Raw genomic sequence first — 13,155 nt, forward strand, 5'->3', positions numbered from 1 at the left:
ATAAACATACATAATAATTTTCAGTTGTGGCACAGATGAAGACAATTAAACACAACAAATAAGGAAACTGCCAACTGAGGACAAAAGAGGTGAAAATGTCATAAGTCAAATTTTACACAGTCACAGAGGAAATCAAGAATAGGTTGAAAGAACTAATAACTGACAGCAGACATTTATTTGAATGAAAGATGAAAATAAATAATTTTTCTGTGTCCCGTAATAGGATTTAAAAAAAGAAAGACTATTAATGAATATATAGTGTGTCGTCAAATAACCTGTGCCAATGGAGAAAACAGGAGAATATCACAAAGGAAGCTTAATTTCAACATTTCAGTATAGGTGCAGAGTTTCATTTCATCAAACTATTTATATAAGTAGTAATTGAATGCAATACTTTGTAACTCAGTTGATATCTCTGACTAGTGTACTGGTCGTGGGAAATGTAGATTACATCATATGTAAAAAATATGATGGATGAATATTTTTAGCAGCAACTGCAACCATTTGATGTAATTTGTCCAATAGCCTGTTTCACTGAGACAGAAAGTGTCAAGTTGTAACATGTTCTGACTTGTCAGTCAATGTCCAGAGATGCAAGAGTGACGTTATGTTTATCGTATCTGTTGCGCATCATGGATTTCAAACAGCACATTAAGTTCTGTTTCAAGTTGGAGGAAACTGTCAATGAGACTTATGAAATGTTGAAATTGGCGTATGGGAAAAATGCTGTAACTGAATACTGTTTCCTAGTGATATGCGCGATTTACAAGTGGAAATGAGTTGGTGGAAGACTAGCAACACTCAGGACTTCCAGTAGCCTCTAAAACATACAAAAAGTGGCAAAAATTATTTGTTCAACAGGCAAATAACTGTTAAAGAGCTTACCAAATAACTTAACATCTTGTACAAAAGCTTACCAAAGAACTTAGCATCTTGTACAAGTCCATGCAAAGCATTTAAGCAACAATTTGCAAATCAGACAAGTGAGTGCAACATTGGTTCCAAGACTTTTGAATGATGAAAAGAAAGAAAATTGTGTGTCAGTTTGCTTGGAGTTGAAGGATTGGCTTCATTCAGATCCAGGCTTAATCTCCAAACTTGTAAATTGACCCTGAGATGAAAACTCAGTGTTTCTGATGGAAAACCAATGAATCTCTTCATCCTAAAAAGGTATTCAGTCCAAACAGAATATCAAAGTTATGCTCATTGTTTTTTATGTTGAGGGCATAATGTGATTGGAGTTCCAGGGGAAACAACTGTAAATATCGAATTTTTCAGGGGCATACTGCAACATTTGTGGGCTATTTGAGAATGATAAATGGGCCAGTGGCTTCTTTCTTTATTGCAAAAATGCACTGAACCATCTTTCACCGTTGATTCATACGTTTTTGGCCAGAAAAAGTGTTCCTGTCTGTTCACATCCACCCTACTCACCAGATTTAACATCAGACAACTTCTGATTCTTCCCAAAAATTAAAACTGTGCTTAAAGCAAAACATTTTTAAACTATTCCTGACACTGAGATGGCCACAACACAGCAGCAGAATGCCCTTCCATAACAAGCCTTCCAGAAATGCTTCCAGTCATGGATACAATGTTGGAATAAGTGCATTGCTAGCCAAAGACAGTAATTTGAGCGTGAGTAAATCAGATTCCATGTAACCTTATCACTTTGCTTCTAATGGAAGTATTCGCTGTATTTTTCAATCACACCTTGTGTTTTTTGAGTGTTGACAATACTGAGTAGTAGAGGGGTATCCCCTGACCAGAGTGAGCACTGTAGGAACATGGTAGCACATAAATTCATTTTGTGATATACAGTTTCTCGGAAGATGACAGTAAGAAATGCCACTAAGTGCAAGCCATGTGCTGTGATCCACTTCTTACTCACAGAAGGAATAACACCTTCTGAAATCTTTTCATGGATGAAAGTGGTTACGGTGAAGGTATTATGAACACAATGAGTGTGTTTAAGTAGTGCAGGAAGTTTAGTGGAGGCAGAATAAATGTCCACGATGAATAGAGGCATGTAAGACCTGTTTTGACTGATGAATTAGTGCAAAAAAATCGAGGAAACTGTCTGTGAAGACTGCTGATTGACAGTGGATGAAGTTTGTGTGTGATTCTCACAACTCTCCAGAACTCTGTCATACGAGACACAAACAGGAATGCTGGGATACCAGAAACTGTGTGCAAGATGAGCCCCAAAACAGCTAACAGAACAGAACAGTACAAGATAACCTGGTCAATAGCGCCTGTGAGTTTCTTGAGTTACTTGAATTGGAGGGCGAGGATTTTCTGAACTCTGTTGTGACGGGAGATGGAATGTGGGTGGCGTCAAACCAATGCCCCATCTACAAAAAAATTAAAAACCACAGTTTTGGGAAAAAAACCATTCTGGGAACAAAAAGGCATCATTACGGTCGAATTTCTGTCTCGGCAGGAGACTGTCAACGCTCAGCGATATTGTGAGGCCCTAAAAAATCTCAAAACAAAAGAAGAGGAACACTGATAAGAGGATTGAGACTGTTACACAAAACAGATCCTCACACAGCCTTAGGAATCAACACACTCGTGGACTCATTTGGTTGGGATGTTTTGGAGCACTACCCCAGTATACCCATGACTTGACGCCTTCAGATTATCATCTTTTCACCTTTGTAAGGCACAAATGAGTGGAATAAAATTTTCAAGTGATGAGCAGGTGCAGAAAGATGTTCTGAAGTGGGGGAAAGAGCAGGCAGGAGAGTTCTTCAAGGAAGGTATAAAGAAGATTGTGCCACAGCTCAGCACCTGAACTGACCAGGATGACAATTGTGTGGAAAAATAGTTAACAAGTGCATCAACAATATCCCGTATTTTTTTCTTTTTCAAATACATTTTTTTCTAAAAAAATTTAGAAATCTAGTACACTTACATTCTGAAAATGACTTATTTGTGTGTATGTGTGTGTGTGTGTGTGTGTGTGTGTGTAAGAAGGAGTGAGGGTTGGAGGTTGGGGTAGGAGGGAGAGTGTGAAGGTACGTAGGTAATTCTTAACTAGGAATATGTTCCGTTAGCCTCAGAAGAAAATTCATATTAATCAACACACTCTTTTGCAGGATGCCAATTGTTACACTGTGCTTACACATATTTATGGTATTAGTGTACGACATGGACAGCCCCGACAAAAGCAGAAATCAGTACTTCATTATTCTGGAGGCTGTGCTGTGGAACATAGGTATCCAGGGCTGCTTCCAGCCTGCACTGGCTCTGTTTGTAGCCTGTGTTGTGTGTCCTCTCATCTCACTAACAATTCTTACAGGTCAGTAAATTATAGTAATGAAACACAAATTATAAAATACATTAAGAGTGTCATTATCATCCTTAATTACTAATATTAGTTAATTATCTATTAGCTACATGGACTGGATTTCAAACATATCGTCATGTAAGAACTCACCTTTTTATACTCTTCGACTTGCATCACAGATTTTGTAGATCAGTAGCAGAGGATATTTTTCGTTCTTTTAGTGTTACTAAATTGCACCCCAGATGGTCAATAATATTCACAATGATGTTGCACAGTAATACTATGCAATATGTCTCTACTTTGCCCTGAGGAAAAAAAAAAAAAAAAAAAAATGGTGGATGAAAATTGGTTCTGGGAGTGTCAAAGATTACTTATGAAAATTTGTTGAGAGAACTGAAATTAAACGAAACAAAAAGATTATTATAACTTTTTACGAGTTGATAGTGCAACTTTTGATACAGTACTGGAAATGATTGTTCCCATATGCAGGCATGTGTGTATGCTTTCGCCCACCCCCAGAATCTTGTGTACAGAGATTTTATTCATTACAAAATTCTCATACACTTCTAGAAGTGATTTCCTGTAATTCTCCTAGACCTCTCATGTAGCCAAATGTGATTGCATGTATGATGGCAGTGATAGAATAGTTGGGTTGGGTTGGGTTGGGTTGTTTGGGGGAAGAGACCAAACAGCGAGGTCATCAGTCTCATTGGATTAGGTAAGGATGGGGAAGGAAGTCGACCGTGCCCTTTCAAAGGAACCATCCCGGCATTTGCCTGGAGTGATTTAGGGAAATCACGGAAAACTTAAATCAGGATGGCCGGACGCGGGATTGAACCGTCGTCCTCCCGAACGCGAGTCCAGTGTGCTATCCACTGCACCACCTCGCTCGGTGATAGGATAGTATGGCTTCAACAACTGCCACACAACTGATGTGTGGTGGCTTTAAATATCAAAGTAAATAACTGTAAAAAATCTTGAATAAGTAAATGCCACACTCTGTCATGTCATCTATAAAATTTAGTTCTTGTGACTTGACACTTCTCAAAACTGGTCAACTCTTTTATATAAAAAAATGGCAATTTTAGAATTTTAAGCACCCTTTCCTCCCCCCATCCCCCTCCCTTATTCTCGATAAATTTCTGCAGACTCACATAACCCCCATGATCAAACAGCAGAACACTACAATGAGAGATGCGGTTTCACCAAATCAGTGCTTACCTATTATATTAAGATACTGTTTCACTGGAAATTCTTTTGAAGATTTGAATTTAAAAAGTGCAGTTTCACCTCAATGTATTTGAGACATAGTTGCAGCAATGTGTCATGCAACAATATGTGCACTAAAAGATTGTATTTGTGTAAGTAATTTATAAACACACATAAACACCTGTATATACTTTTTTCTGTCATCGGGTTGACACTGTAGACTTGTACCGTTGGAGTAAGGAGAGGCCGTGGCTGGTATCCTCTTTCTATCATACAACTGGACACATATATTAATAGGGTTCTTTATTGACTTAAACAGGAAGCTATTTAACTTAACATAGTCCAAATGTTGCGGTACAAGCTCTTCCGTAATAGTTCACTTTAGCCTCACTGCTGGTGAAGTACAAGTCCTGCTATGCTACTACGTACACTAACTACTCTGGCTGTGAGGTACCGACTGACTCTGAGCTAGAGGAGAGGCTGAGCTAACTGTGCCCGTGACCCCTATCGGGCTGCGACAGATGACTCGACTCGGTGACTCACCGGGTGACTGACCGGGCCCTCCAGACCGCAGTGGCAATCTAAATACTGGCGGTCGAGAGGGCATCAGTGGCGCGTTACTTGGAAGTCTGTCTTTGGCCCCACTCGCGATGATGCACTCACTCCAGTGCCTATTATCGATCTTATTGCAACCTCTTTCCCACCTGGAGTGCCGGCACCAGCTTACGCCGGCACATTCCTCCCGTCCAAAATGTCACACCGTTGTCACGTAGTGAGGCTGTGAACGACAACGGGGAGGGAGGCAGGATGCCGGATATAGAGATGAGCTGGGAGGCGTAGCTGTGGAGGACGGTGTACTCCCGACAGTCCCCACTGTCTGCCTCGTGAGGCAAAAGGAACATCCTCCGGAAAACTGCTGCCAGGACACACAACCGAGCCCGAGGGCACGTCTCGGGGTGACGACGGCAATGGCGTCAGAAGATCCGGGTCTGTGGTGTCGACGAGCAGGGACGGCGGGGGTGAGGGCGCGTCGTCCGTCCGCTCCTCCTGGGTGTCCTGGTAGCATGAGTGGGTGGCTGCGAAGGCCACGTAGTCCTGTGAGGCCGTGCACCTGGGGAAGAAAAGCAGCAGAATCACGGGGCAAATGACAGACACGAATCTCGTTCTGGTGGTGGTGCTGCACACCTTCAGGACCTGCAATCAAATACGTAGACGAGCCAATGCATTCCTGGACCACGCCTCTTACCCAGTGCCCACAGTTGCCATAAACCCAGAAAAGAATGAGATCATGTGGCACAGAGTGAACTTGCGGACCGTCGGTGGTGCCAGATGCTGAGGTGGGTGTAGCGAGTGTAGCAGCATCTGAGGGTGGTGGCCGTGCAGAAGTTCCACCAGTGATGGTCTGTCTCTCGGATGGGCATGAGAAGAGAGTGATAGGAGGTGAGAAAGAGTTGCAGTGCCTGTTTCTGTGTGCGGGCGGTGTGAAGCTTGGCCACCTGTTGTTTAAAAGTGTGTACGAAGCATTCCGTGCCCTGCGAAGTATGGCGCTGTCGCGCTAACTGTTTAGTGCGAACAATTCCCCAATATCATTGGTGGAGCAATCGCAACACGTCGTTTTGTGACACATCGGTTTGGGAATAAGCAAATACGATTATCCAATGTCTTTTTGAACTAGTATCACATCTAATTGAATTGAAAGGGTATGCCGACAAGCAAAGTATCGACGCACTACCGACTTTTGGATACTGTTCCATGAATGAGGTTGAGATGTACGAATGTAATGCAACAAAAGCTTGAGATCTAAGTGTGCTTCCGTGGCCTGTGCAATTTTTCTGTAGTACAGGGGAAAAGATTCCAGCAGTTGAGAGCCCTGCATATCGATTTGGCAACAAGATGCGGCAGATGCATAAAATAAGAGTGTGGGCCAATTGGAAGGTGGCATAGTGCATCCGCATTGCTGTGCTTTACTGTAGGTCTTTGCACAATTTCACACTGATACTGTAGAAGCAATAAAGCTCATTATTGCAATTTTTGAGCAGTGCGTGTAGGAACCGGCTTTGACAGATGAAACAAATACTGCAAAGACTTGTGATCTGTCACTAAAAAGAACTTGCAACCGTACAAATAGTGATGGGATTTGGTAGCACCATACACAAAAGCTAGAGCCTGTTATTCTTTTTGAGAATAGCTGCACTGAGTCTGAGTTAACAACTTTGAGGCAAAAGCAATAGGTTTGTCTTGTGCACCAATTCTGTGCAAAAGCACAGTGCCGATTCCGTAGGAAGAAGCGTGAACTTGCAAAACTACCAGCTTGGCAGAGTGAAAATGCACTAGACATCCGTCACTAAGCAAAGCATTTTTGAGTTTCTGTAATGCGTTTCGATAGTCTTTAGTGTGTACAAAAGGTACATTTTGCGACACTAGTGGAATGGAGCTGTGATCTGAGCGGCATTCTGTATGAACTGATTGTAGTAACTTATGTCATCTCATCTTGTGTAGCAATGACTGCAGTTCAGGCACATTGCGAGGAATGGGCAGGTCACGGATTGCAAGCAAATGAGATTGGAGGGAGTGCACATCCAGACTGTTTATCACATTACCAAAGTACAGTTGTTTAGTTCAAAAAAAGTCACAAGTTTCGAGACGACGCTTGAGTCCTGCTTCTGACAACACTTGAAAAACAGTATACAAATTGGCAATCTGTTCCTCTGGTGTGCAACCTGAGACAACAATATTGTCAAGGTAGTTTGAACAAAAAAGCACATTTGCAGTCATCTGCTCCAAGTAACGTTGAAAAGTGGTGGGTACAGAAGCAATGCTGAAGGGCAAACACAAATACTTGAATAGTCCTAAGTCTGTATTTACAACGGACACTTTCTGTGATTCTTCATCCAATGGAATTTGCAAGTAGGCGTCATGCTAGTCTATCTTAGGAAAATAACATCCTGCACCAAGCCTGTCTGTGAGTTCCTCAGGTCGAGATAATGCATAAGTCTCAACTACTGTCTGTAGGTTGACTGTAGACTTGAAGTCAATACAAAAGCGAATGTGACCAGAAGGCTTAGGCAGCAATACAAGAGGACTTGCCCACTGACTAGCTTGAATGGGAGCAATTGCACCATTATCCTGCAATTCTTTCAATTCACAGGTTACTTTGTCTCTTAAAGCAACTGGAATGGGGTGGGCCCAAAAAAACTTAGGCCGTGCATTGTCTTTCAATGTAACATGCGCTAGAAAGTTATTAGCTTTTCCCATCCGTCTGTAAATAGTTCAGGAAATTCTTGAAGCAAGCCAGTGACACTGTCTTTTTGGTGTGAATGTAGAGACTGACAGTACATTGTCATGGGTGCTAAGGCCAAACAAATCAAAGGCATCTAAAATGAAAATGTTCTCACTGTCTGTTGATTTCAACACAGTAAAATTCACTGTCCAAGTGTGAGATTTGTAAGTGGCAGGCAAACTACACTGTCCAAACACTGGAATTTCTTTGTAAGCAGCGAGGTGCTTTCTAGATTTAGAAGGTGTGGTGACTGTAACTGTTCATACATGGCACAATTAAGCAAAGTTACTGCGGCACCTGTGTCTAACTGAAAGTTCACGTGATGGCCAGCAATTCATAATTAGACAAATAGTTTGTTAGAATGTAGGGTGAGAAGGAGGCACAACTTTAATCTCACTTTTGTCAGAATCTGTTGAAGGTTTAGAAAACACAATGTTCACTGCATTTGCACAAGCCTGTTTTTTCTGGGAGTGGGCAAAATTGGCATTTTTGTGCCGTTGCAAACAAACTGCTTGGACATGGTCTTTTTTCTGACACATGTAACACGTTGTATTATGTGATGATCAGCCTTATCTGTTATGGTGAGCAAAGCATCTAGGGCAAGACTTCACTAAGTTTGCAGGTTTGTTTACCTGTCTACATGGCTGTCAGCACAGCTGTCTACATGCTCGTTGTTGTGGCTACCTGGGGTGGTTGCAGGCAAGGGGCGACTCGACCCGACAAGTTGGGGCCTAGTCAAAGTTATCGGCCACTAAGGCACCTGAATAATATTGCTCTAAGTTGTGCAACACTTTAGGGAGTGATGAATCAAAGTGCTTTAGGATCTATTCCCATATTCTACTATCAGGGACATTGAATGTTATTGCATCCCGTATCATTAAGTCAGTGTAAAAGTTGCCACAACTACACTTAAATTTACACTTCCTAGTCGTGCCCTTTATTTCTGCGTACCACTGATGGTACATCTGTTCCAGCTTTTTCTGCAAGTGAAAGAACTGATATCTGGCTGCAGCTACGTGGACTTGCTGGTCATAGATCTTGGTTAATGCAGCAGTTACTTGCTCATAGCTGAGTTTGTTGGGAGGTGTGGTTGGAAGTAGTTTCTGTATTAACCTGAACACTGGGGACCCTGTAATCGAAAGAAAGTATTGTAGTTTTACAGTACCTTGTACTTGATGAAATTCACAATGTGCTTGGAATTGTGTCAGGTATTCTAACTATTCGTCTTCTGTGTTGTTAAATTACCAGAATGTTGGTCTGCTGGTTGGTGGCAAATGTTGGGCCAGTCGGGTTGTCTGCTGGGCAGCCTACGAAGCTTGTGCAGCCAGTAATTGTTGTACTGTCGTTAGTAGGGCAGCAGTTTGTTGGTCCTGAAACTGAAAAGCTTGTGTTAGATTCATCACATTGTCCATGTGTGGCCAAGATGTGGGACCAGTGGGTGGAGGGGCTGGGCAGCCATGGTTTATGCAAATAAGTTGTAGCAAAAAGAAGGAAAGCATCAGAAAAGAGAAATTTGATTACTTCTGTGGCTCACCACCTGGAATGCATGCAAGAACAGAACAAAAATTAGCAACTATAGATGAGCACCCCTGCAAGCTAAAACACAAGAGAAGCAAGCAAAATCTGTACTGAATTATACTCGTCACTGGTTTTTGTGTTGCCTCTTTGCCACTGCAGGCTTGTACCATGGGAGCAAGGAGAGGATGTCGTGTGGTGGCCAGTATCCTCTTTCTATAACACAATTGCATGCATATATTAACAGGGTTCTTTATTAACCAAAACAGAAAGCTACTTAACTTAAGATAGTCCAGGTGTTGTTGTAAAAGCTCTTCCGCAATAGTCCAGGTTAGCTTCATTTGTGGTGAAGTACATGTCCCATCATGTACACTACTCTGGTTGCAAGGTACTGACTGACTCTGAGCTAACTGCGACTGTGACTCCCAGTGGACTCTCAACTTCTTTCCCGCCCGGAGTGTTGGCACCAGCTTTCGCCAGCCCAACTTTTATTTATAATTTTGCGTTAATTACATTTTTTAACCCTTTAACTGCTCTGAACATGTTTACACGCACCACCAGTCCTTCTACCTGGTACTCTGAATATGTCTACGCCCAGACCAGGTAGAAGGATTGGTGGCAAACATAAACATGTTCAGAGCACACAGGGACAGGTACAAAGGTGCGTGCATTAACACTTCCAGAGCAGTTAAAGTGTTAAATATCTTTCCTTCTGGCTTAGGGTACCATTTCCTGTGTTCTCTGAGCAACAAATCATACAAATTAACATTTCTGTTTTGGTACTTATTTTCCCTAAAATACAATGCTGTCAAGATTTATACATTTCAACACACACTAATAAGAATGATCTTTCATCTAATTTTATACTGAGTTCCAGCACAATGTCAATGATTAATGGTGAAAACAAAGATATCTAGCAACTGTAGCATGCAAGAAACTAGGAAGATTGTTGTGCTTACAGATGACACAGTAGTTCCAGGCACTGCAATATATTTCAAAAGTTTTTGAAGTGCTCAATATTGTGCAACCTCTCAGTGTCATCCCTACACTTTCACTATTGCTGCACATTCGGAATTATTGTGTAATAATGCCAATCAGCTAGAGGTCACTTAAGCAACTCTAAGATGCCCCTTTCATTTTTATTAGCATAGGTAATCAAGAGGGAAACAAATAGTTCATCACTGTTGTGTATACACATTCCATGGAGAAGCAAATGAGAGCTGCTTGAAAACTCTGAAGATTGAAACATAGTAGCATTGCATGATCAAATAGAGTCCATTAATAAAGCAAACCAATAAATTTGCAAAGGAAAACCAATAAATAAATAAAGAAAACCCATGAATATATACATTAAACCAGTTAATATGTAAAGAAAACTAATAAATATATAAAGCAAACCAAAAAATATATCAAGAAAGGTGGTAAATACAAAGCATGTTCAGAAAGTACATGTACTGTGATGATAATCGGCTGTGGATTTTTGTTTTTTGAGGGTTGGCAACACTGATTGGTAGAGGGAGGGGAGGGGGGGCATCCCCTGACCAGATAGAGCATCACAGGGGCTCAGTAGTACATAATCTCATGGTGTAATGTCCATTTGTGTGAAAGATGTTGGTAAGAAAGCCCACCAAGAGCAAGCCATGTGCTGTGATCTGCTTCCTACGGAATATTTTTTTTTTTTTTTTTTTTTGCAAACCAAAACGGTTTTACAGGGAAGGTATTATGAACAGAACAAATGTGTGTTAATTGGGTAGGGAGTTTAGTGGACGCAGAACAAATGTTCATGATGAACAGAGGAGTGGAAGACCCATTTGACTGATGAGTTGGCACAAAAAATTGTGGGAACTGTTTGTGGAGACTGCCAAGTGACAGTGGATGATACAAATAAAACACAGATATGTAGGCAGAATTCCAGAAACATGATGATACTTTTATGTACAGAAAGTAACCCTGCAGGTTGAAGATCATTGGGTTAAAGAATAACATAGAAATAGTACAAAGTAAGCTTCATAGGCAAAACTGGTTTTAATGTAAACTTGCAAAATTACAATGGAAGGAATTACAACATGCAATAGCAATGACATCAAGTGAAGATTTTACTTGAAATCCATCCTTTGTTAGCTTCCTTCCCAACAGACTCCACTGTCTCCTCTCCAGGCCCAGCTTCGCTCACCTGATTGGTTCCTGGCTGATTTACGATTGAATGTTCACTTTGTCTCATTGCTACTGTAGCCTGTAATTTCTGATTCCTTCCATTTAATGCTGCTATTTTACACTAATTATCAGTGTTGCTTATGCAACCTTTGTAGTAGTAGTAATAATAAGAAGAAGAACAGTAATAAAATATTTATATCTTGTGTCTGGTATTATGTACAAGGTGTCGATCTATGTATATCTGTTGTAGTCTTAACCATTGAGTAGGCATGCAGGTGACATTTCATCCAGCAATTTCCTATTTTTTACGTTGTCACCCACACGGTTTGTCCACAAAGGTGAATTTATTCAGCTTCGAGATCCACGTTAGGGGTCAGTATTCACGATTGTTGTCGGGGTGTATAAAAATAAATTTATCCACGTTGTGCGCTCCGGTTGACAGTTGTCACCAACACGGCTGTCGGTGCTACCATTTCCATTTCTGTTCATTTTTAAATTTTCTTTGAATCTTTGCAGTCCCTATTACTTTTAATATTCAAATGTCTATACCAAACAAAAAGAAGGAATATTGACTAAACTTCAGATCCAACAACATTGTTTGGTTGGTTTAATAAACTTGCTGATGCAGAGGAGGATCTTGTCTTCTCTGATGATTGTGAAGGTGCTCAATGACCACCACTCAGCTTCCGAGCAAGAGCTGTCACATGATGAAAAAGAGGATATGTCAGTTGATGAAGCAAATGAAACAATATTATGAAAAGGAAAGTTGGTACTTACCATATAGTGGAGATGCTGAGTCACAGATAGGCACAGCAAAAAGACTGTCACAAATTAGCTTTCAGCCAACGAGGCCTTTGTTGAAAATAGACGACATGCACACACACACACACACACACACACACACACACACACACACACACACACAAATGCAACTCACACACATTGCTGCAATCTCTAACAGCTGAAGCCACACTGCAAGCAGCAGCAGCAGCAGCAGCAGCAGCACCAGTGCGCAATGGGAGTAGAGACTGGGTGGGAGTAAGGCAGAGGCTGGAACAGGGAGGGGGAGGGATAGTAGGGTAGAGGTGGGGAACAGTAATGTAAAGTGCCGCTGTGGAGCATGCAGGGACGAGGGGGAAGAGGTTAGGGCAGCTAGGTGCTGTTGGGAGGTTAGACGGAGGTCAGCAGAGAGATGAGGATAGCAGAAAAGGAGAGAAGTAAAAATACTGTCTGCATTAGTGAAATGTGGGGCTGTGTAGTGCTGGAATGGGAACAGGAAAGGGGCTGAATGGCTGAGGACAATGACTAATGGAGGTTGAGGCCAGTAGGGTTATGGGAATGTAGGCTATATTGCAGGGAGAGTTCCCACATATGCAATTCAGAAAAGCCAGTGTTGGTGGGAAAGATCCATATGGTGCTGGCTGTGAAGCAGTCATTGAAATGAAGGCAACTTGCTCAGCATCGGGGTGGTCCACTGGTTTCTCGGCCACAGTTTGTCGACGGTCATTCGTGCAGGCAGACAGCTTGTCGGTTGTCATGCTCACGTAGAATGCAGCACAGTGGTTGCAGCTTATAGATCACGTGACTGGTTTCACGGGTAGCCCTGCCTTTGATGGGATAGGGGATGTTTGTGACTGGACTGGACTAGGTGGTAGTAGGAGGATGTATGGGAGAGGTCTTGCATATATGACTATTACAGGCATAT

The 13,155-nt window shown here is 41.7% G+C and overlaps 1 protein-coding gene across 3 annotated transcripts in view; it reads left to right on the forward strand.

The window, feature by feature from the left end:
• The window catches only part of LOC124596496, an 836,705-nt gene that overhangs the window by 721,298 nt on the left and 102,252 nt on the right, over positions 1-13,155 (forward strand). For all 3 annotated transcript variants that reach the window (XM_047135655.1, XM_047135657.1, XM_047135656.1), the window contains one exon: positions 3,102-3,304. In XM_047135655.1, coding sequence (XP_046991611.1) covers positions 3,102-3,304 — 203 coding nt within the window. The remainder of the gene's footprint in view (positions 1-3,101; positions 3,305-13,155) is intronic.

Source organism: Schistocerca americana, chromosome 2, assembly GCF_021461395.2.
Source record: "Schistocerca americana isolate TAMUIC-IGC-003095 chromosome 2, iqSchAmer2.1, whole genome shotgun sequence".
NCBI lineage: Eukaryota > Metazoa > Arthropoda > Insecta > Orthoptera > Acrididae > Schistocerca > Schistocerca americana.